This window comes from Pomacea canaliculata, linkage group LG1 (assembly GCF_003073045.1).
Source record: "Pomacea canaliculata isolate SZHN2017 linkage group LG1, ASM307304v1, whole genome shotgun sequence".
Classification (NCBI taxonomy): Eukaryota; Metazoa; Mollusca; class Gastropoda; order Architaenioglossa; family Ampullariidae; genus Pomacea; species Pomacea canaliculata.
Genome location: NC_037590.1, coordinates 30,656,983 through 30,681,110, shown reverse-complemented (window position 1 = coordinate 30,681,110; position 24,128 = coordinate 30,656,983). Strand labels below are relative to the sequence as shown.

Here is a 24,128-nt window from a genome sequence, read left to right as displayed (position 1 = left end):
GCTACGGTGACTTGGGTGTGTTTGGAGATAAGACAGTCGATCTCCTTGAACTGTGGTGCGACGACTCCTCGTCTTTCCTGTGTGCTGCTGGGACACCGAGCTCCCCTCTGGCGACATCAGTGACCGCCAGCCGCTGTCTCCACTCGTGCCCTCGCCTCGTCGCACGCACCTTGCCGGCAGGTCAACAGAGATATTGGTGACACACGCACAGACGCCGGCACAGGTAGTCTCGTCTTGCTCTCAGCTCGCTGTGGCCAAAGAAAGGAACTTGTCTTTCGCTCGTTAGAAGGTATGTTTCAAATCTTTTTAAAAGTTGTTTACTTTAGAATTTTGACGAAGGCAGTTTACCTGCCGCACCGCTTTCTAAAGCGGGATATTTAAAGATTCTCTGATACAACAGTTAATGCTTCGGTAAAGGTGTATCTCTTTAAAGGATGTATAATGGATGCAATGATTGATTAATTTATTTAGAAACTGTGAGATTAAGTTTCAGCAGTAAGAGTGGTTAGAAAAGGCCGAAAATATTTTAAAGACTATCTTAGTCGAGTACCACGTGGTCATCAATTACCTGTGGCGCTTTTGTTAAAAAATGGAGAGGTTTGTCTGGCCACTCCCTATCACATAAAACAGACATGTTTGTAGTCTGTGAACGGAGACACTTTGACCCTGGCCTCCTGGTGTCCCTCCTTGCCTGAATGGAAGGCGCGGACAAAACCGTTCATAAAAGCAGGGCGATTAAAAGGCCGGAGGGAGAATGTATTTCAAAAGAATTGTTGACGAAAACGAAAGTGTCTTCCTCTCGTCTTGCGTTTCCGAGGAATGGAATTAATTCTCACCTTCATTCTTTGACATGTGATTGTCGTCCTCATTGTACCCGTAGCAGTAAGAGTAGGAGTAGTAGTAGTCGAACCAGCAGGTGTTATAGCAATGACAGTTTCTCAAGTGCTGAAGTTCCCAAAGGTAACAAGAGAGAACAAACATCACACCTGTAGATGAGGCAGCAACTGCTGCTGTGCGACAACATTTATTACAGAAAGCTTTCGAGATATCGTGTAGTGAAGACCCTCCCTCCTACCTCCAGACGCCGAGTCCCTCCGTGCACCGCTGACTGTGTTTTACACCTGTGCACCTGTGCACTCACATGCAGCCAATGCTTCCTTGCGTTTGTTCGCGCCTCGCTGACAAAGAAAGACATTCAGGGAAACTGTAAATGTTTAGTGTTTACAGGCTCGGGGCTGGCTCTGTGTACTGGATGACGAGCATTCTCAGGACAGTGTGTACAGTCTGAGGAGGGGACAAAATCCTCTCTCTCTCTCACGGTGATGACAGTCCTGCAAGTAATGCGAAGCAATCATAGTCAAAGTTTGAAAACTCAGAACAGAAAGCCAGGTTCACTCAGAAAATGTCTATAGCTGGTAGACAGGACCTGTCCTGGGTTATCATACACCCTTGACATTTCTCCTCTCAAAGCAACAAATAATAATACATTCAACAATAACTGTCTTTGTTCAGATCATGAAAGGTGAGCCTAATGTCTCAATGTTTTGTTTTGGAAAACTAGCCTTTTTACATCTCGCACAGACAACACACCTGACTTACTCTGTGTGTGTAAAGCACCTTGAGCACGCCTCGGGTGGTAGGGAGAAACGCTGAATAAACAAACATCATTATGATAATTATTATAATTTTTGCCAAGCCAACCCATCTCTCTCAAACCACTGCTAATCTATAATAATTTTCCCTGAGTTTGAGAAGCTAGAATAAACATTCGTTATCAACACACTCAAACACTGACTGATTATAGGGTAGTTGCGATGCACACCTTGTGTGTGTGTCTTAATTTTACACGTGCAGCAAGTTGTTTGTCTTTTGCTCTTGTTCCACAAAGTCAATATATCAACACATTGTCCGATAAAAGATGATTTTGATATTATATATATAAACGCACACATACATTGCATTTGGCCACCTGCTTTTAAAATTGGACACAGACAGACAGACAGACAGACAGACAGACAGACAGACAGACAGACAGACAGACAGACAGACAGACAGACAGACAGACAAGGACTTACCAAGTATTACCAACAGTTTTATACTTCCTTGGTTGTGCTAAAGTGCAGGCAAAATGTCTCACTTCCTTGTCGGAGGGGTTATACAAATATATGAACCTTTTTCTTTGCGAGTTCAACTTTTGATAGACATTTTTCAGAAATAACTTCGCGGGATAACACGACAGCAGGTAAAACTGGGAACCGCACGGCGCACACATGGAAACCAGGAAGTCATTTCTTGCACTTAAATCATTGGGAGATAACAGTTAACACATGTCACTCACACTGTGGCACTCTGTCTTTCCTCTTGGCACGAGACAGTTTATTTACCTATAAAACCAAGTCTAGCTTCCTGGCAGCAATGTGAACAACATAACCAAGTAACAACTGAACCTGACTCATCAGGGACCGTGTGACTCTCCCCATCACCCTCCAAAAAAATATTTCAGGTGCGATAGATTTTTTTCCTATTTGGTATTATGAGAACATTATAGTGAGGTTTCATGCATGTGTGAAGTGTGCTATAAAGTTAGTAAACATTACAAGAAATAAAAGAAGCCTTGGAAATAATTTGTTTGCCTTCGGTGCAGTAAAACGCATGCATCGGCCATTGGTCGAACAGAATGCTTTCTGGGAAAATTGTCCAACATGCGGTGTGGTAGCATCGTAAAAATACAATTTCAACGGAGAGATTGGAGGTGACTTTGTCACGACAGGTAAACAGGGCGACCATCAGCGAGCAAACAGTGAAATTTCCCCTGCTCCCCCTGCGACACCGGTGTGATTGCCTCCTGGCCACTACAGTTTGTACAATAGCCTAGTGTTCTACAGAACAATAAGATATACAACCTCAGGTGTTTGGATTGTGACAACGGTCGAACCCTTGTGTAGTCAGGTTTCATCCAGCCTATGGAGTGTCAAAAAAGGTGTGCAGCTTGCTTTTGCACCTTTGTGCGCATGCGCACTCTAAATTTTTGTTTTAAAAAGAAATTTAAGAACGGGTGCCTGAAAAATGAAAAGTGTATAGTTCTGACTCAATGCTGTATTGAGTACAAAGAAAATCCGAGTAGATAATTCCGTGATAAACTGTGTCCTAGAAGATTTACCTCGCGTTTATTGTAGCATTAAAACTAAACCGAGTAATCAAGGTAGCGTAATCACGTGATTGAGTTTACCTGGCATCGTGAATGGATATGCAGTGATCTTCTCACATGTCACGAACAGGGTGGGTTGTATAATGTCAGGTAACAAGGACACAGCACACAGGAAAAGCTGTCCATGATACATAGCAACAAGGTGGTTTTTAAATATTTGCAAATGCAAAGCCCTAGAGGGCTGAGTTGTAAGGTAGAGAGTGGAAGTCGATGAACAACGCCCTCACAAAAGCTGGCAACGAGATAAGAGAGTGCTCCAACGCTTCTCTTCCTTACCACCCGTACTGACACGGGTATACCCTTCACTTGCAGACGACAGGGTCGTCCAGAGACATACAGCAGACCAGAGACTCATTCACAAGTACAATACTCCACATGTTGAAGGTCATACGAAAAAGTGGAATTATATTTAACTTTTTCCCTCTCCCATTCTCTCTATCTCTCCACCAATCGGTCAATAACTAGTTAAATTAATCACTTTATCGACCACCAAGCGTCCATCCATCCAAAAGATCTTGGAGTGTATTGGATATTCTTATTTTTAAAGTCCTCAACCGTCCAAGAAAAAAAATCGAAAGATCATAAAATATTGTGTAATTGTAAGAACAAGACTCTCGTGAACAACACTGTGTGATATCATGTCTCAGGTCCAGTCGGGTAGTGTGAACACGAAAACCCTGGCGAGTACAGGTCACGGTAAGGTCAGCAGCCAACCACTCTCTCTGAAGTGAGAACACGCGAACATATAAACAAGATAGAGGGCTACAGCTCGTGAACGGGTATTGATTGCACCCAGCCTTTAGGAACAACACCCTTTTCAGAAGATTCGATTGTTGATGTAAACTACGGCCTGACTTTCGCATCCCTAATGTTGACACAACAGCGGAGATGAGGATATGAATCTTCACATCCCCATTTGCCAAACATAAGACTGACTTTAAAAAAAAAGTGACTCACCCTCAGCATCCTAGAAGGTTCGGTTGAGTTCACTTGACAAAGACAAACAAAGGTCGTTACGATGGACAACAAGGGACCACTACTCTGAGGTGACGTCAGTCGGCAACTGTATCTTCGTGTGAAATGTTCTAGAACATTCAAATCGCAACGATCTGGTGACATCGCTCTGGCAATGATATCGTCGTTGTTGCTGTTCTTCTTGTTGATGCCGGTTGGTTCTCATGGCAACATTTGCCTTTCATTGTTGTTTTCTTTTTCCTCCTAATTATCAAGATTTTCATTGATGTATTATCAAAATTTTTCTGTCTTTCTTTACTTCCACGTCAGCGTACAATAACGAAATGAAACATGTTGTGTTTGACAATAAGTTCAATGTATTAATTAAAGATCTAAAAAAAACCCACAAGAATCAAAGTCATAGTAACATTAAATTTCCACCAGTACCTGCACAAAACAAAGGGGTAAACATACTAATCAACGGTCGAGACGATTAGCTAAACGTTTTTTGCGGGTACATTCTCGCTTACTGGGAAAAAAATAGACTCGAATCGTATTTTATGAAGACAAATATGTTCTGTCTAACCCTTGACGCCATTTTCTACCACCGTTATAGTTCAGTTCTTTTACAAACATGTCGTGGCCATGTGCAATATTTGATAACAGCCATTGTCGTTCGATCTTTGATAAATCTCTGATAAGCACGCCCCGTGGAGGAGGAAAAAACAGTCAACGGTTGATGTGTTCAAACAGGAACGCCTGCTCCCTCTATCGATTGTCTAACGGTTTTCTACACCCGTGGTCGGGGTGGGTCGCAGTCAAGAGCCGGAGGACCGCGGCTCTCCAGGGTGGAGAACGTAGCCACCATCTGCACGTGATGGCTGTCATCATGCAACGATGCAGGTGTGGACGCTGTTATCAGCACCCCGAGTACCTGTTTATGATCGATAGGCTGGCCACTCCTAGTACTCATGGGTAGCTATGAAAAAGAGAATAAATAAAAATTAAACCGACTACACGAGTGTAGGGTGGGGCCGTCATCCATGTGCTTATTGTCTTTCTGATGAAAGCCACATCCGGTTGGTTATAGCTGTGTAACCACATGGCATGAAGTCATTGAAAGACCATCTTCACAAGGTGTGGCATGTAGACAAAAATGATAAGATGATGTACACCGCGGATCAGAGTCAATCATACTCTAAGAATGGGATACAAAGATGTAGAGATGGTCCAGCTTTCTATATATCTTGTTTTCAGTTTTCCGTTCGTCTGTTCTGCTGTCCACTCTTTCTTTACTTCATTTTTTCATTCTTTTCTGTCTTGTTTACTCTTTGTTCTTTGTCTGACTTGTTTCTTTTATTTTTATCAACATTATTTTCTGTTCTTCTTACTTTCGTTTCGTCTTTTTAACATTGCTGTGAACCTTACTCTCAAGACAGCAATCTGATGCCGTGTCATCAGCTCGTGTTTTCCTCCTCGAAACTAAGTGCACTAAGTGTCTTCTATATTTACAAGATGGAACTTGAAACGAAAAGAGGAAAGGGGGAGCCAAGATTGAGGTGGTCTTTGTTTGTAATTAACCTCGCACTGACGTAAGACCCTCCTCTGCCTCTACAGAACATGCTGCCTGCACGCACGTACACACACACACACACTGACATTTATTACTTATGCTAACTGACTGACAAATGAACGTGTCAGTTATGATCATGTCAGAAAGCTATATAACTACTTCCAAGCATCTACGTGTCCCGATCGATGTATCCTATTTTATGGAAATGAATATTTTAGATAAATACGACATCTGATCGCCTTCTCCAAAATTACATCCTGAGAGCGACAAACATGCAAACAGATGTCTGTCAATACCCAGGAGTATCTTGTTATCGGTCTACCGCACTGTCGTCTATACATTCGTCATTTGTTAGATAGAGAGATGATAAAGTACATCAACCTTGACTTCCACACGTTTGTTCTGCCGCCTGGGTCACTGACAAATGGAAACAACACGTTTATTGTGTTTCGGTTCTTTGCTACACTGAACAGAAGGTAAACAGTATTACTCATCATTCCTTATAAACCTACAAACTTCTGTCCATTGAGTATTCTGGTAACGAGTAGTTTAGCATACAGGCTTAGCATACAGGCTTTAGCATACAGGTTTACCGATTACCGACTTTTGTACGTGTAACCCCAGACTAATGACCCCAGCGCCACAAGCGGAATATAAAAAAAAAACCTTGGTAAACAAGGTTTTATATCTTCACCTATGACCCTTCTCTCTTTCCTCCTACAAGCGTGTATACACGCTTGACTGTGTTCATGTGTGTGGTGGGCACGGGGAGAAAGAAAGTTGCTACACAGCGTTTTTATAAACAGTTATTCGATCTGTACCTACACCTCTGTACCACATTCTCTCCCACCTGCCTTCTCTCTCTCTCCCGCTAATCTTCTTTCTCTCTCTGCCATTATCGAGCGTTGAAGGTTCCGTAAGGTCACGCGTCAGTTGTAGACACACTCGGTCGCTTCCTACATTTCACAAAGGTGTGTGAGAGAGGTCTGTGCTGGTCCAGATCGCATTTCAAACCCACAGTCACTACCGACACTGGGGTGGGCCGGGGACTAACTCTCACCCACAGGTCTTTTCACAGACCACGCGCAAACACTGAGAACTATTATGCTAAATATAATATCCTCTTAAATATACATACATATCTAAACTGTTTGTATGTAAGATATCTAGAGAGGGAGAGATTTAAAATCACAATAATAATTATTTACGAGGTTAAATGTGTTGTTGTTTTATGTTATATTTAGCTCTGTCCCTGAGATATCTTTGTTAGACTAGTACTGATGATATCGAGGGTTAACGAGATAAAACATTCCTGGCAGTACAGGTGTCAGTTCTGCGCATGAGTATTTAAACATTGTAAAAGTAAGTTTTCTGTCTGCTACCCGAAAGTAACACCTCCACCGTGACCTGCCTCCACACGACGTCACGCTACGTCACTCCGCAAAGTAGGTCATCAAAACATGATAACATCAACACGCGCTGTCCTCACGAGCTCTTACTCACTTCTGAGCTATTCTGGTCGCCGTCTGTCACGCTGTAAATACAAAGACTAAATAAACGATAACAGTTTATTATTATTATTTCAAATTGTAACCGTCAGGACTTTTTTTTTTAATTTTTTTTTATTTTTTTTAAAAATGTGTACAACGGTCATATTTTGTGGCGATACGGACGTTGAAGAAAATTGCAGTGTGTAGTGAAGCTTGTCCTGTGTACTCTACTCTATAATTATTATCCTTTCTACCCAGTACAATAACAAAAGTAGAGGTGCGATATTTTTCGTTACATAACTTACGAGAGAAGCTGAAATATCAACACAGGCATACAATCGTCTGAAACTCGGAAACATTACAAACTGGAGCTGACCCACACACACCCGACATTAGTGTAGGCTTACAATATCCGGGTGAGGCACACCGACTATATATACCCCAGTGGTAGTCCAGTCTCTGCACAAGACATACCGTCAGTCGTAGCTCGCGAGGTAAGACATTAATTTTATTTTATTTACCGTCTTCCCACCACATCTTTCAAAATAAGTAAATAAAACGGTATAATTGACTGTTTGGTGTAGGCCCTGTTCTTGCTAAATAATTAGCAAGTTTCAGTCATTGCATGTATTTTCATTCCTCTATATCAGTATTACAGTGATAAATTTCGTAAATAAGATCACGTGGTACTGTAACAGGATGTAAGGGATGAACAATTGAAGAGATAGTCTGTCCTTTCTGTCTGTGATAATCCTGTCGACGGTTGATTGTCTACCTGTTAGTTTGTGCCGCTCCTGTTCGTGTTATTATCCTTGTTTTTCTCTGAAACTAGCGATGATAACAGTGCACAAAGGCGAGGGTAACCCGAGGAAAGGTTATCAGTTTTCGAGTTTCTTCTGAGTGTACAAGAGCGAACAATAACTTTGGCTTGGCCCCTTTAGCGAGATTACCTGAGATCTGTGACAAACTGGCTGATAGAGAGAGCACACCTGTAATGACACCTGACACGAAATAACAAGACAGGTGTGCGTGCCGTTGGCAAAAGTAAAACTGTGTGTGTGTGTACGCGTGCGTGCCTGTATGCATGCATGTTGTCCTTCTCTTGTCTTTCTTTATTTTTATTTTTTTTAGTTTGGGAAAATGTAACACCGGATACAAAAAGTAGTATCGCGTAGAGATATTAGGTGACTTTTTAATTAATAAATAAATAGATAATCTATGTTAATAACAACACGTGTGACACAGTTGACCTGGGTAAGTGCGTAAGTTATAAGCTGAGTAAGTCTGACAGCAGGATAGAATAAAAACTAAGTCCCTCAGCTTGAAGCTTATGTCTCATTTCTTGCACCCAGGAAAGGTGTCTTTCTGAAAACTTGTTTACCTGAGGTAGCTTATCAGAAGAGCAGGTGGAGCTGAAGGTCTGCCTTGTTCACTTTTATCCTGCACTGATTTTTTTTTTCTGGTTCCCTCTTGCAATCATCACGGGTGCACGAGTATGTTTTAAACCTCCTTTCATTGTAGATAATCTTCCTCCTTCCCAGTTCTAAGTGACACACCCTGCGGTTTTCTCGTTTTCTCCAAGCCACCCGCGTAACTGGCGTCAGGCATGGGTGCTCGGGTCATAGGTCATGCACACAAACATGGCTGTGACTCATGGAGAGTGAACATGTGCATCAAAACACTTTATAATTTGTTTTGCTGCCTGCTTGTTTTGATTTACCTTTTAGTCATGTGTCCAAATTTAGCCTTGATCAACAGGGAACCTATTCGCTCATTAATATTTCATTCCCTTCTCTCCCTCCCTACCCCCCACCCACACATTTAATCTTCTTTATGGGGAAAAAATGTATTCCTGGTGCGTTCAGTCCGTGTTTGGTCTCCAAGCAATGTTTACCGTGAAGTCAAACAAGCCTGACCGAACTTCCTGCTAGGACGATGAGTAAATTGTTTTTGTCAATCAGTATCCGACAGTCAGCGGTGTGTTTGATGTCTTGTCGCTGTCATCAGAACCTTTGACACTTTATCAGTTTCAAGTTACATGGAATCGTTAACAAGAAAAAACAAAAAGTCAACGGAATATTAAATTAAGGGATATAAATAGATCGAAAAAAAAGGGAAAGGCAGAGTGGCTTGCAGAGGTCAACGACATCTTGAACTTGTCAAAAAGAATACCTGTGTTGCCACCTTTTAATGTTTTACTTTGTACACGGAGTAAACTCGTGGCAAGAAGCTCGACCACAGACCAAAGTGGACATTGTCAAATGTTTTTTTTCCTTTTTGTCGGTTATTCCCAACACGCCCTGACCTGTCTTTTATGTGAGAGACACATACTTTGTAAGCCCGACATGTTCTTCCCTCCTGCTTGTCCTCAATGGGGTTCTAAAATTTGAGTGCGGGGAAAACTCGAGGACACTAACTGTCATTGGACCCGTTAACGAGCAGGATGTTCGCTGAGGATTGGTTATTAAAGCTAAGTGCAGCATGCCATTTTTTCCAAACACATCGTTGATGTATCACCGTAAAATCTTAAAGGCCTCAAGCAATTTAAAAAATGGGACCATATATGGTGTAGCTGTGTACAAACGTTACGTCACGAGTTTTGTGCATGGTGATGTTTGCATCTTGAACACAGAAGAGTTGTAATCACCCAGATTTGGGGATAAGTATCTCGCAATATTAGCAACAAAATTTAATAAGATTGTCAAGCAAGTTTTTATGGGTCATGTTTATATAGATCATAGGCAAAACCCTGAGCTAAACGCTGCTCATTGTCCGACTGTAACGCCATCTTGTGGCTCGTTTAGAATCGCAATTACATAGTGTTTAAACTCTTGTTGAGTATGAGCAGACATGGGCTTTTAATATCCATTGAATGACTTCTAAAATGAGGTTACAGATTATGTGTAGCTTTCACTGGAGGACATTGTGCCTGGAGTTTCACGAACCGATGTTATCACGTGCGTCTAGTATGAGACACCCACGTAGACATATATACAACAATGAACCAGTCCCTCACACACCTTCGTGTGTTATGTCGGGGTATTAAAGCGTGACCACACTGGCTGTTTCCCAAAGAGGCTTTGCATGAGAAAAGAATGTTGATAAGAAAGCTGTTTGTGCCACAACTAGTCAGACAGGAGTTTGAATGAAGGTCTTTATGCGGGTGAACATAGAGCTAGATTATGACCTACCTGTGAAAGTAGACCTTGAAACTAGGAAGAACAACATCAGGGTATTTCCTACGTGTCTATGTAGCTAAACAGTAATTAACTTCCTTGTCAACATAAAAACATGTTTTCTTCTTCCTAGCAGAACTTCTTGATTTGTGCACCTTTACAACAAGACATGGCGGACTAGCTCTCTGTACCGTATTTCTTGAAATAAAATATCGTTGGAGATCAACAAATACTTTGCTATTACTACTGTGACTTTATTAGCATGTACATCAGGAAGGCCACTAAATGTGCTTTATTACATTTGGCGATGAACCAATCAGCATCGTACCCACACTCACAAGTTTCCGGGCAGTGTTCGAACCCGAGGGTTGCCGGCGCGTTTCTGGTGTTAAACACTGTATCTCCTTGAACCCAGGTGTCAGCTAGAAAAGACCACCAGTGGCTCATTGTGCGCCACCAGATTTACTGCCATTGGCACGGATGTGATACCTGGACGCAGGTAAAAGACTGGCGACCTGACAGATTAATTATGGCTTTTATTGCTGGCGGAGAAAAGAGTTTTTACTCGACATGGGAGCTCAATCTCCTGTTGCTGTGCTTCCGCTTTTAAAAGACACAATTGTTTAAGTACTTATATATACGATGTTAATACACATGTTTCATCATAAACTACCTCTGAGTTTTAGAGACCTGGTCAGATGGGGAGTGTTCAGCGGGGGGAAAAAAACCGTTATACATTACACAATACTGACAATCACGTGTTAACTAGGAAAATCCTGGTGCTACTGCTGGGATTCGCTCTAGTTCTGTTGTCAAGGAAAATCTCTAAACTTAAAGTTGTGACACGTGATATATAAATATGTATTTAAGATGGTACGATATTATTTCTCCGCATGTAGTACCTGGCTAGGCTGCAAACATTCCTAGCTCGCGATTGTATTGTCACACCTATTTTTTTCTATAAAGCCATCTTTACCCTTTGTCATTCTCTTCCACTTTATACACCACCAAATGCTACTCATAGGAGGTGGTGGTGTATGTACAATACTTTAAGCCATGCTAACATATTTAATCTTTCTACAATCTGAAGAGATGCTGAATGAAAAGCTCTTCCCACGGGCTGAATGTTCTGTACTCTGTGAACTCGTGAACCGTCAAATATATCAAGTACCAAACACTTATCAGTACGATACGAACTGATAAACTACACCTTAACTTTTTAGAAGTCAAGGTTTCTCGCTCAGCCACAGAAGTGAGAACCGAACTTCACCCCACGAACCTCCGCTACTAAGAGGAAATAACTCTGACAGGTTCCGTGAACAGCAAGAAGCGAGCTACCTCCCCTGCATACCCTACTCCACTCGTCATTGTCAGGCACACCCTGTTGTTGATACCTGTATCAGTTGTCTCTTGTTTATCTTATCTGTGGGTGTCTGCTGTTGTGAAAGCACGATGTCATTGAAGGATATTCTATCCTCGTGTGGGTCTGTCTGACATCATGTCCTGCGAATTAAAGCGGATCTGCTGGCTTTAGTTTAAACTCTTGTTCACTGGCGTCCACTGTTCATCCTCTTAACGTGTCACAGTTAATTCCTGAGTGACACATAAAAGCAGTTATTTAATTTAAATATCAAAAATATAAGTGGCTGGAGGCTAGAAGATTCCTTCCAAAACTGAGTAATTGGAGTCAGTTGTTACTAAGGCAACAGCCAGTCTGACCGCCCCTCTGTCTCTCTCTTTCTCCAGATTGATTTGATTGAACGTGTTTTATCATGTGTGTACTAGTTGTTGTGAGAGCATGTTTTTCCTTGCAGAATCCTTAATTATAAAAATTATTAAATTAAAAGGACTGTATTTTATTTGTTTCAGTATTCATAATATTGCTACAATGTCTGAATCATCCAGGAAGACTCCTTCTCCCCTCATATACTTGGTATTTGCAATGTTGAGTGAGTATTTCTACCGTCACCACTCTTGTCATACAAAATATTATTTTTACGCATGGATGCCAGAGCACAGTAAACTGCGATTACACTTTTCATAAAATAATATTCAGATTACTAGTAATGCTCTGTTTGAAATCTTGAGATTAGTATTAAAATCACATTTGGAACAGACAGTTCGCACAGATAAAATAACAGACTGACGAATAAGCTGTGAATTAGGCAGCCAGCCAGTCAGAGAAACAAATAACAGAAAGACGGAGAGAGAAACAAAAAAAGAAGTCATAAATAATTGATCAACAAATGTAGACAAGAAGCCCTGAATAACTAAACAAACGAATTATTACTTATGAAATAAAGGATGAGCGAGTGAACAAACAAATAAATAAACGAAATCAGTTATCAGTCACTTGTAATCCTTGTTATTGCTATCAACAGTTGCATACGCCGGGTGTAGCTCAACTGCCCCGACAGTAACCACCACCCCAGCGAATACAACCACAACAGCAACTGTGTCATCCTCTCCCTCTGCAAGTTCATCACCAGCAACTACCTCGAATTCTACTTCTCCTCAAACTACAAACTTGACGTCCCCTGCTTCTGCATCCACACCAACCACAGGAAGTACAGCAACGCAAGCCACGTCTCCTACATCGTCTCCTGTGACTGTAACGACAGCACAGAGCAGCTCAACCTTGCCGTCGACTGGGACCCCAGCAGTGCACGATAGCACCTCTACATCCATGACGACAGGGCAGAGTACTTCATCGTTGTCGTCGTCTAATGTCACTACAGCAGGTGGTGTCACGAACCCCTCGGGACAGACGGCGACATCAACATCTCAGTCCTCCCAGCCTCCCGACAGCACGTTAACGCATGAGAGCTCGACAGCTGCTGTTACTAGCAACAACACAGAAGCACCGACAACAGCAGCTCCAGCAACACCAGAACCGACAACCACACCTGCTACCACTCCAGCTCCGACAACACCAGCTCCGACCACTGTCGCACCACCTCCTAATAGCCAGACAGTTAATCCAGGTAAGACTTTTCCGTGTAGACCATCAGAAGGATAAGATATTCATTCTCGTTGTCAGCTCGTGTGCAGCAGTTTTAAATACAGTTAAATAAGTGGATTCAATTATTTATGTAGAGGTCGTGTACGTTTCCTAAACTGGTTATTCTACAAGAAATTGCTTTTGGATATCTTTGGTGGTGAACGGTTGCCATTGCCATGGTTACAGATGCTAGCTTTCTGCTCACCATCGATGTTGGACCAGACAAGAATGTGTCTTGCACTGACTGCAACTCGTCCTACGTGGTGGAGGCTGTAAGCTGACTTTCTTACCTTTTATTCTTAAAGAAATGTGTGTGTGTGTGGTCTTACCTGTGTGTGCCTGTGTTTCTCTTTTTATCTCGTGTCTTCTATATTAGTTGTATGCAGAGGCAGGTCCGTGCGTGCCCGAGGCCGTGTTTCGCGAATATTCTAGCTGGGTGTTTTCATTTGCTTTTGTTTACTCGTGATATCTCTAAATGAATATTGTTTTTTGGTAATAATCCAGAACGTTTTACAAATATGATTCAAGAACTGACATGTATTCCTGAGTTACTTTGGAGCTTGAGACATCTACTGTAAGACAACTGTTCTGTCTGAGATGGTCTCGGGTGGTTCTAGGGTGTTTGACACGTCTACCTAACAAAAAGACACAAGATGGGGAAGTTTTGACTCAAAGGTGGTTTTAAAATAGGTAAATTTCGTATGTATCTACAGAAATCATTTATCTCTCCTGTCTTTGTCTTTAAAGTGAAACTGTTAAGTGCCTCAGAAAATGCATTTTGTATTAAAGCTTCAACAGCTCACTTGACAGAAACACAACATCGTTCACATGTGGAAATGTTTGCTCTTTGTGCAGTTCAAAGCCGCATTCCAAAGCATTCCTGGCTTCTTATACATTGACAATGTAGTGACTAGGTAAGTAAATCTGTGGGGTTTTTAATGACTGTTATTTCACCTAAACATGCACGATTGATCAGATGAGCATGAAATTTGCTTTCAGTTAATTGCTTTTGGTCAGACGGGCACACGTGCTGCTTTCAGTGAATGAGTCATTGTTAGAAGGACTATTTTCTTTTTTCCTAACACATATGATAAGCAGCATTCTCTATTTTACATAGCTACCAGTTAAGCACAAGAAATAAAGAATCTGTTGAAGATGCAAGTCTGTTCCTCCCGGCTTTATACGTCCACTAACTTTGCTTCAGCGCTCCAACCTTCAGGGTGAACATTCGGTTCTTTGGAAGCCAGTTCCGGACTTTGAATACCACTGAGCGCCAGCAAAGCATCTGGGATGCGCTTGTAAACATAAACAACACAGAGGGACTATTTGTCCTCGATTCGGCAAGGAAAATTGCAGAAGCTTGTGAGTCGTCACATAGCTGACTGTGGTAGTTCTGTAGGTTATAATAATCGTTGTTTGACACTGGTTACTATAACAACATATAACATATGACAATGAGACATAGTTTACTCACTTCGACAATCTATATAGAGCTATCTGACTCATGGTTTAATATAGTGGCGGTATTTCGTAATAATTTTAATATCTTTGACACAGTTTACTATAATAGTGTGCTTACTAAAATGGCGATGTATGATAAATAATATACAATAATAACACTGTATGGCTCATAACTTACTGTGATAACACTGTATGGCACATATAGTAGTGCTTAATGACAGCAGCTCTGAAATATATAACCAGTAAAACCTGTATTGTATGATATTTCTAGAAACATATGTTTCTGTGTTTACATCTACCGAGTTGGAATCAGACGTGAGCACAAAAGCCAAGCGATCAATCATAGAACTATTATGCTGATGATCAAGAAGATAATGCCTGTTGTTTCTGTTTGCCAGTTGCATTAACAAGTGATTCACTCTGTAACACGGAGAGAGCCTGTAGCCTTGGCTTTCGCTGCACGAGCGCACGATGTGTGCACATGTGTGAGGGATACTCTTGTGGAGACCACGGGACCTGTTCCTTGACCATCAGCCCCGACGGCGAAGCATCCCCCACCTGCATGTGAGTACCTGCTGGTTGCCTGCCCTTCACAGTGCTGTGTGATGCTTTCTGACTGAAAATGCTTCATCACATTCCTTACCACTATTTTGTAAGCCCTGATGTTTTTTTGGATGCGTGAAGATTGAAGGATTGAAATAAAAGAGAAAATGAAAATGAGTATGTAAATTAGGCGACATGACAGCGAACGTTTTCAGCCCAGTCAGGAGATGTCACATCCAGAGAGAAACTACCTCTCCAGAAACGAGATTTGAACCCTCAATCCAGGATTCTAACCGTCTTGGTGAAAAGTTTTTATTTTTGCACCACTCGGCTGCACATGAGATAAGGCACGGGTAGGAGTGAGAAAGTAAAAAAAAGCGAAGAGAGGAAAAAAAAAATAAAAGAGATAAAATAACGCCTTGGTCGATCATCGTATTTCAATCGTTTTGTAAGAAACTGTTATTCCTCAGACCTTAATTTGCTGTCATTCACTTCGTGTACCTCCATCGGCAACGAATTAAAGCGGTGACCACTATTCACTCCTCGCACGCAGCCTTGGACCTGAATTAACCTTTTGTTGCTCCTCGTAGCTATCTTCTCTCTTTCTGATGTCAGAGGTTTCGTGTCAGACAACAGTCTTTAAAGAGCAACAACTCTCTGGACAAAGTCTTCTTCCTTCTGCAAACTTCTCCCACAAATATCTGAGTCCTCGCTGTTGACATCGCCTACATTTAACAGCCGAGTGTCAAACACGATCCAGTTGGTGCTCATTCCAGCTCCAGAACCTCTTGCTGCATCTCAGTGATCCCTCATTTTGAGAATTGTGTTTGCCAGAAATCACCGGGGATGTGGTCAGTGAACAACCGTCCTCAACAACTAAATTAGGATGCTATTTCTCTTCCGTTGACTGAGTGGGCTATTCAGTATTTCTGTAATTTAGCGGGGTTACTGAATCCCCGCGATTCTGTTGATAAAAATCAGCTGCATTCTGGCTGACTGGGAAACTTGGACCTTGTTTCACAATTGTGTATTTTGCGAAATCCTGTTGGCTTCTCAAAATTAAACTGTATTCAAAACGCCTTTCCGTCTGGGGAAAAGAAACATTGAATACACCACCTTCCTTGATGTTTCTTTAAATTCCCTGAGTGGCTGATTGTTGGGTCGCCTGAGCGACTGACAGAATCAAGTGAATGCCTGGGTTCTGAGTGACTATCTGACTGACAGACTGACAGACACCTAGAGAATGGATGGAAGATATAGTGAAGACAGTTTTTTCATTTGTAATTACTCATGAGTACCCTGCTCTAGACTGACTCATCACTTCTTGTGAAGGTACAGTGAGTTAGACTGAATTACACTCAGTCTTCTTTTCTTGTGCAGCTGCAACTCTGACGATGAAACCACATATTCAGGGGAGTACTGCCAGGACTCAAAGATCAGTCAGAGGAAAGTCGCCGCCATTGTGGGAGGTGTGCTCGGAGCTTTCTGTGGCTTGTTCATCATCATTATCATCATCATGTGCTGCCGACAACGTGAATCGTCGTCTACCAAATAGTAAATATCGACTTTATTTTTCCTCTCCCCCCTTCTCTCTCTCAACCTCTCTAACAAACAGAAACGGGCATGTTGTCTTTCTCTATTTATCACTCTGTCTATCCTCGTTATTTTACCTCCTCTATCCTTAAACCCATTCAGTATCTTACTCTGTGTATGCGTTCTTGAACTTGTATAATTATTTACATTTACATTTACCAGTATATGTTTACAACATAAAGGCTCTGTTATCAACAAAACATTGATTTCTCTTTCCATAAATTGCACTTCACAGATTTTTTGGTATCAACTAAAAGATGTTCTTTACAATTTTACAGTCAGCTCGGTGGAACTGCAAACCAAGGGTACAGCTCCATGGGCATGAAGGAGTTATAAAGACATGCTTGGTGGTAACAACGAATCTACCCTTCTGTCCAACAGCAAGATTGTTTCCCCTTCCATTCCCGAATTATCTTTTAGACATGCTTATGTTCCTTTTCTTTTAAATGACCAGTCATCTGTCCATTCCAATAGGAAATTGCAAGGTTATTCCCACAGCATTCCCGACTTTGTCTTTATATATGGCTGGGTTTTTTTCCTACATGACCACTGTGTCCATTCCAATGGGAAACTGCGAGGTTGCTTCCCCTTCAGTTCCCGAATTAGTCTTTCTACATGGCTATGTTTCTGTTCCCTTACATGACGAGTTGACGAGGACCTCAACTCCGATAAAATGTACTGGAACATTCCCAAGTGTTCAAGAAAACAAACACTTTATTATCCAAGCTTCGCTGGTCTCACCGGAACTTTTTTTACATAAACTTACCAGAGACAGTCTAGGCATCTCCAAGATGATGATAAAAGAACTCGTTCCACTAACTTGATTTCCTGAGTAACATGGAACACATCTTGAGCAAAATACAACTTGCATAATCCTTACACGGGTAGGCAAGTACTTTACAAGTTATTTACAAAGTATTTTGAAGTAGATGCTAACACTGTAATTAAAGAGATGATTGGATTACAATCAAAGAGATGAAAAGGAGAGCAAAAACGAAAGAGGAGAAAAAGAACAAAGAATTGTACGTCTATGGAGCACTTTGTATGTTTCTGGTATCGAGCAAAGATGTTTATTTTGCACTCAGAAAAAAGCTAAACATATTGAAAACAATTTACAATACCTCACGCACGTCCGCTAGAGACAAATACTATGAAGACAATGTATTATATTACAACCGTCATCTATAAATACACCTGCATACATATGTTGTTTAAAATGTAGCCCTAAACAATCCGTCGCAGTTTAGTCATTTCATTTAACAGCGATGACGAGGCTCATTTGTCTTCAAAGCCGGGTGTTCATATTCTCCAATAGCCTGATAGCATATAAACATTTTATAAACGTTGACAAAGGTTTCTCGGCTATTTCTAAACCTTTATCAAATGTTTAAATGCTACCCTGTCATAACATTCATACCTAGGTTTTGAAGATCTCACTATTCGTTCATTAATCAGATCGATAATATAACTCCATTTACGCAAACAAAACAAAACAAAAAAAAAAAAAAATCGATGAAGTCAATGTACAGTTATTGTGCCTTACCTATATTTGTGTCACTCATCCACATTTGACATTTCCCTGTATTTTCTCATTTATCCTGTTTAGTATTCGGCTATCTATTTTTATCTTACCAAACCTTGTGGGTTATTATTTCAGGTCTCCATTTCTCTAAAATCCTTTTGAACAGTAAACTCAGATAATTTTTAACGTGCACCTTCTAAAAATAGTAAAATTATTTTTAATCAGGTATTTTATGAAATGATTTAGACAGGTGCACAAACAGAAATATCTCTTGTTGCTTAAATAAGAGTCTCACATAATGCATTTTTTTTCTTTATTCTTGTGAGCAATGAGGATGATTGGTGAAACCAGTGAAACACCAACTTGTTATATAAGTCTATTCAAAATGTTTTGTGCATATTACCCAGAGTTGTGTCAATGCAATTGTGAGAAGATAGTGGAGGAGTCTGTAAATATTACTTTTGACAGAAAAAGCATGTGTGCACTATGTCTGAGAGATAAAAGATTTGCGGCGAGTCCACTACTAATGTTATTGCACTCTGTGTGTCAGTTTGTTGGATATTAAATATTTAGAAGATGTTGAATAAAAGTGTGTATACAATGAGATGTATATTTTACATGATTGTACTGTTTGCAAAGATATACGTATTCAATCTTAGTGTAACATTCCCGTGACTTACAAACACACGTAGTCAATACAAACAATCACTCTTTCAATCACATGTTTAATCATTCTGCCAAGACATATTGCCAATTCATGTAACATAAAATAAAACCTAAAATACTAATTCACCTGTTTGCCGTTATTGCTTTGTGCCTAATGAGGAACTCAAGGTGTGGGAATGTCAGTGTGGAAAGAAAGAGTTTAGTAAGATATAAAATGCAAGCTTGGAACTCAATAATAAGCTTTAAAAATAAACAAACATTCATATGCGCACACATCCGCACACATACTCAAAAGATAGGTTAGGAATCCAAATACTCTGTATTTTTTATACATCAATTTAGAACTACATTTTGCATGGAAAATAGCAACTTAGCAACGGTCATGTAAATGAACAACTGCCATTAGTCTCTGACCGTGACATGAACAAGATGTTACTGTGGACATGATGAGGGTAAATCAAACCAGTCTGGATTCCGGATTCTTGGTTCATATTCTGTGAAGAGGAAAAGTTCGTCGCCACGAGCTGTTTGAACAAAGAACACGGTAGAGGACATTCATCGTTAAAACAATAGTCTATACAAGAGTGACGAACTGTATCTTCTAAAGAAAAAATCCGTATTTAAATGCTCCATCATACACTGATTAACAAAGATGTGAACTATATAAACATCAAGGATGCATCCCTTTCAGCTTAAATGTAATTTTCACATGTTAATCTTTTGCGTTGTTGGCCTTTCGGGGTCAGAACTATAAATTATATAAAAAGAATCACTGGCTTCCAAAATACGGGATCATAATTTAAGAGATGTTGTCGTAATCAAACTGTGTAATCAAACAAGAGTTGGAGTTGTCGCAAACAAACAACTTTGTCGTAATTTAGGAGCGCTGTCCTCACCAGACAGACGATTTAATTAGTCACGTTTGTAATATAACAGACATTTTCTTTTTCCAAAAAACTTACGGTTGTCGTTGATGTGAATTCCCTCGACAATGGGTACACAGCCACTGGTAGAGACCGCCAGGGAGATCGTGATGTTTGCACCTGGCAGTTTGAAGCGCCAGCCGTCGTAAGGCAGGGTGGACACAGGACCCAGGTAGGTGGAGCCTAGGTACATTGCATCATCTGCACACAATGTTCTGGTTATTTGTGTTTGCAGTGGGATGCCTTGTCTTCTCTAGCCTACACCATAAGCATTCTGTTGCAAGTCCAAATTTTCCATTTTATTTCTCAAACTGAAGGAATCCCCTTCCCAAGAATAACTGCCCCATATGTTTGCTGCTATGACCTTTAAATTATCTGGCAGCCTGACACCATTTGTACAGAAATCTCCAAAGACATCCTCTCTAAACAGTTACACTGCAGCGAAGTATAACAGGTTAAAGGTGGACGCTGTGAAGCACCAAGAAATCCCCCTTCATGTTGGATTATGTATGTCCTGCAAGAAGACCAGATATGCTCTGTCTGACTATGTTAATATACCTCATGGTACAGCAAGGAAAAGCTTTACCAAAACAAAAAAAGTTACGAAAGTCTAACAGTTTGAGAACTACATAGTGCGATGACGTCACGGTTGTATGCGATGTCAGGGGTCAGTACTCCTGCACTAATTAGTGTATTGACTGGGAAGGCATGAGTTACTTAACCTGCGATTCTTTATGCTGCCTGATTTGTGAATCATTGAAGATACTCAAAGCTTGCAAGAGAAAGTTGACATCGTTATCTTTCTGATGCCTTGTATCGATATCAGCGAGACAGACGCTCGAAATAATCACCATCATCATTACAGTGCCTGACTGCACGATGGCTTCTCTGTTCGTGTAGTAGTCTTCCTACACCAAGACACTACACTACCGCTGCTTAGACAGTTGGTGGCTTAATTTCTCCAGTAATTAGTTGCTGTACTGCTTACCTGGAATGCATCTTGTTGGGCCAATAGGCCAGTTTACCACAAAGCACTTCGTTGGGTCGTCCACGGGTATGACATATTCCTTGGCCTGGAGTTGATTTTTGATATTGAGAAAAAGAAACACTATATTACTTTTAATGCCAATACAATTACTCTCAATTACTCTCAAAAGTTGCTATCGTAATCGTTTTGGGTCATTGAAATATTAACTGCAATATTATAGATAATAATAATATTATAGCTAATGTTGCAGATAATATTTCCAGGGCTTAACACTAGGACCGCGCTGAGCTGTGCCCTCACTTTTATTCTTGTGCCTTTTTCAGATATAAAATGATACATTGATTGCGATGATATTCAAAGAATTAATATTAAATACAATACACAGTAAAGCCTGTGACAGAATGAAGAAAGTTTGTTTCGTTGTGCCTTTACCTTGTTGAAGTCGATGACTGTTCGCGAGGTGTAATTGGAGACACCTGTAAATGGGTTGTGAGTCAGGGAAAGCAGAGCTTGCTTTCCTGCAATGTAGTCGAACTCTCCGTGGATCGCATTCTGAAAATAGCAGAAAAAGGAGAAAAACATTTTAGCTGAATGTTTATACAATCTTTTAATACTTGAAATCAGTTACATCTTTTGTAGCAGAAATCAGGGTAGAGGTTACACCCACAAAGATTTCATTGCACAACCTGCTGGATGGCGACGTGTCAGTGTACTTCTTGGTCTCGGTAACCTAGCACTGTACGAACTGAAACTCAGAATAATGACGAAAGTGAATTAAAATTTCTTTAATTAAGTATTACATGTGGTAGAATTCCATAGACACTCACATACAGGTCTCCGTTGATGGAATGCATGTCTACGAGAGTGGCGGAGAACTGTGGCGCAGAGCAACATTTTGCAGGTGGCGGCTGGCCGGTGGTGGATGTCACCAAAGTCAAGAGGAAAACGAACTGTATCATCGTCATTTCGTTGTTCTCGTCTTCTTTGAACTTTTAAAGACTGAAAACAAGTAAGGTCGTGCAGTCAGTATTTTCTTAATGCACCGACTCCTCAGGTGTGCGAGTCGTGCTGCTGTGACACCTGGTACTTCACTCATGACCTCACTCATGACCTCAATCAAGTCAAATCATAAGGGTCATAAGGTCATTGCGTCTAAATTTGTTTCCCTGGCTGATTAGCATAGTGGTCCTTTTTTTTAAAGGGGACTAGGGGTGAGTGGGTTGAGCAGTCGTTACATACTTATCGTTCATACTTAGAATGAGCTTGCACGGGAGTGTGTAAAATTTTGATTTGAGAGGTAAGTACACCAAAAGATCAAATTCAACATGAGAACGAACATCGGGTCAAGGCAAAAAAACAAGATATGACAAAGGTACTTTGGGAACTAGTTACAGTATCCAGTCGACCTACATGAATCTCGGGTCACACTTTTGCGGTTTTGACTATACACAGGTTTGCCATCGATGCTTTCAGGTGGGGGAGGGGTACCGCAAATAACCTGCAGTGACTAGAAAATGTAAATTATACTCAAAACAAGATAAGAGAGTCATACACGCATAAAATATAGTCCTTCCTAGTCTATAATATAAACGAAGTGTATGGGTAAGATGAGATTAGTGCCTATTTCCGACATCAATAAAATATAGCAATAACAACATTTATATAGCACCTTTTTCCAGCATCAACCATGCTTAAGGTGCTTTATACACATTTAGAAACTTAAGTATACTTTTTTTGGACAGGCATCAAATGTACCTTCGTGAACACCTACACACAAAACAACAGTAGTAGCAAGGCTGAGAACTGGAAATCTGTAGCCTGGGATTTCCATTAATTTAAATATTGAAAGATATATCCCAGAGGCGAGGGAGTGCTCAAACATTCTTTACCTAATAATACTAATCAGTGGGTTTTTGCCACAAAAATATTACCAAACTCTGAATAGATTAGCCATTGGAGTGCTTTTAATTTTTAATTCTCTTATCTGGTTTTGGAAAGAGATTGATGTGAAACGACAGCTGGTCATGTGTTCCTGTATTTATAAACTGAAGGTCTTGAAAAAATTATGCCATATTTCCTTTACTTTGTTAATCTACTCAGACTGAACACAAGCGAAACACTGGGAGAGGGAACAAAGATGGCCGACTGGAGTTTGTTTGTGCTGACTTTGCTTGTTGGAATGAACGTGGTCCAGCTCGACCCTCTAAAATGCTGCCTGCCAGCCCAGTATTCTTTGATCATGACTGACCTGAAAATTATTAACACCAACTCCATAGTAAGTGTGGAAAATAGTACACAACATGGTTGCTTCTGCTGCACCAATTGCTATCTTTTAGATTGTTTTTCAGTGCCTCAGCCATGCAGCTTTCTGATTTCTTTTCTGCCTTTACTCCAAGACAGTTTTCTTCACGGATGATGCATCTGTTATGCCAATAATTTATTTTAGGACAGGGATTGACAGCCATGTGATCTCATGTTCCTGTCGCCGTTAGGACATGGGTTACCACTCGGAGTCTTGAGTTCGTGTGCACCATGAATATCTGTATTTTCTACAGTTGCCATTGACTACCTCAAACTCTTGTTCTTTTGTATGCTTAGTTGCCCCGGCATGCTCCGTTTCCAGATGTTTTCATTGTCTAGTCCTTAGGGCATTTGCCTCTCTGTTGACATTTGTTGGTCTGTGTCCTATTACACATTACACTTTAATATAAATATTGTTGACTTTATCAATGCTTTAGTATGCTGGCAACCAGGTTAATGTCAGGCAGGGATAATCAAGATATGACATTTTAGATTATACTCAATGACATTGCAAGTTTACTAAAAATCTTTCAATAATAAATAAATTGGCTGAGCATCGAAGTCGACTAATTTTAGGTTAAAGTTAACGTGAGAGAACAGATTAGTACCAGGAAATGACATTTTTGTAGAACCTTCTGTCCACCCAAGTCTCGAAAATGTTTTCAATAAATAAACCTTTTTCTTAAACAATTCAAAAAAGATCTTATGCAAAAGTTGATTGGCTGGTCT

At 40.6% G+C, this 24,128-nt stretch overlaps 2 protein-coding genes and 1 long non-coding RNA gene across 5 annotated transcripts; 1 reads left to right on the top strand and 2 right to left on the bottom strand.

Moving 5' to 3' along the window:
• Positions 1-19,309, top strand: LOC112560462 (putative GPI-anchored protein pfl2). 2 transcript variants are annotated; one of them, XM_025232374.1, is made up of 9 exons: positions 1-289; positions 12,271-12,350; positions 12,783-13,385; positions 13,589-13,674; positions 14,258-14,316; positions 14,607-14,764; positions 15,262-15,427; positions 16,787-16,960; positions 17,278-19,309. In XM_025232374.1, exons 2-9 carry the CDS (start codon positions 12,290-12,292, stop codon positions 17,333-17,335), a joined length of 1,365 nt encoding a protein of 454 aa, XP_025088159.1. In that variant the 5' UTR covers positions 1-289; positions 12,271-12,289; the 3' UTR covers positions 17,336-19,309. The 2 variants fall into 2 exon arrangements, with proteins under 2 accessions (XP_025088159.1, XP_025088239.1); XM_025232454.1 differs by lacking the exon at positions 1-289 and adding an exon at positions 7,504-7,719.
• Positions 296-12,264, bottom strand: LOC112561055. Of its 2 annotated transcripts, none has more exons than XR_003098652.1 (3): positions 8,607-12,264; positions 1,600-1,649; positions 296-1,331 (listed from the first exon to the last, which is right to left on the bottom strand). It is a non-coding gene; the product is annotated as an uncharacterized LOC112561055 (long non-coding RNA). The 2 variants fall into 2 exon arrangements; XR_003098650.1 differs by lacking the exon at positions 8,607-12,264 and adding an exon at positions 2,076-5,748.
• Positions 19,310-19,487: 178 nt separating the features above from the next.
• On the bottom strand, positions 19,488-22,189 carry LOC112560900. Its single transcript, XM_025233047.1, has 5 exons — positions 21,926-22,189; positions 21,531-21,650; positions 21,099-21,183; positions 20,150-20,311; positions 19,488-19,711 (listed from the first exon to the last, which is right to left on the bottom strand). The coding sequence occupies exons 1-5, from the start codon at positions 22,061-22,063 to the stop codon at positions 19,620-19,622; spliced, it is 597 nt and encodes a 198-aa protein (XP_025088832.1). The 5' UTR covers positions 22,064-22,189; the 3' UTR covers positions 19,488-19,619.
• Positions 22,190-24,128: the final 1,939 nt, after the last annotated feature.